This window comes from Schizosaccharomyces cryophilus (genome assembly GCF_000004155.1).
Source record: "Schizosaccharomyces cryophilus OY26 unplaced genomic scaffold supercont4.2, whole genome shotgun sequence".
Taxonomy (NCBI): domain Eukaryota; kingdom Fungi; phylum Ascomycota; class Schizosaccharomycetes; order Schizosaccharomycetales; family Schizosaccharomycetaceae; genus Schizosaccharomyces; species Schizosaccharomyces cryophilus.
In genome coordinates this window covers 68,907-69,613 of record NW_013185625.1, presented here as the reverse complement: position 1 = coordinate 69,613, position 707 = coordinate 68,907, and the positions used below count along the sequence as shown (strand labels likewise).

The window sequence follows — 707 nt, the reverse complement described above, 5'->3', positions numbered from 1 at the left end:
TCAAGATTCACATGCTACATCTACATCAACGCTTTATTTGATTAGAAGCATTGGTTCATTGTTTGGCGTAGGGGGGTTGTCAGCGGTCATTCAATCGACTCTTAGGAAAAAAGTATTCACTGACTTGTCAGAATTCACTGATTTCAATGAAAACCAGATTCGGGAGATTATTCATAAAGTTACCAAATCCATGTCTTCTTTATATTATTTACCAGAGGCTATTCAGAAGATTGTATTAGGTGATTAAACTTTTGCCATTCGAAAAGCACAACAATTTACAATGATTTGCTGCATCATTGCCCTTGTTTTATGTATTTTGAAGGACGTAATAAAACCAAAGATGCATTCTGGATTTCACGATTAGATTTTGCGGACAGTCTTTCACGTCGACCAGCAACGATAAAAAAAGAAATGTAAGTACGGAAAAGTTTAAAAATAATAATAGTGGTGGAAGAAAAATGACTTGCTTGCGCCAATAAAAAATCTTTTAATTTTTAATTTTTGATATTTGAAGCTATATTCTTGTCAAAGGTGGAATGGAGGGCTCTTTTTATGTTGGTGTGGTGAATGGCTACAGATCTCATTCAAACGTACAATATAAAGGGAATTACTATTGGGTTTCTTATATAATGAGAGAATGGCAATAGAAGCCTTGACCTTGTTTTTGTTTTATAAAAAGGAATATTCCGTTTGCATTTAGGGCTTTT

At 33.8% G+C, this 707-nt stretch overlaps 1 protein-coding gene across 1 annotated transcript in view; it reads left to right on the top strand.

The window, feature by feature from the left end:
* Window positions 1–247, top strand: part of SPOG_05737 (uncharacterized protein) — a gene marked incomplete at both ends in the record, with an annotated part of 861 nt that extends 614 nt beyond the window's left edge. The window contains one exon of the mRNA XM_013167499.1: window positions 6–247. Coding sequence (XP_013022953.1) covers window positions 6–247 — 242 coding nt within the window. The remainder of the gene's footprint in view (window positions 1–5) is intronic.
* Window positions 248–707: the final 460 nt, after the last annotated feature.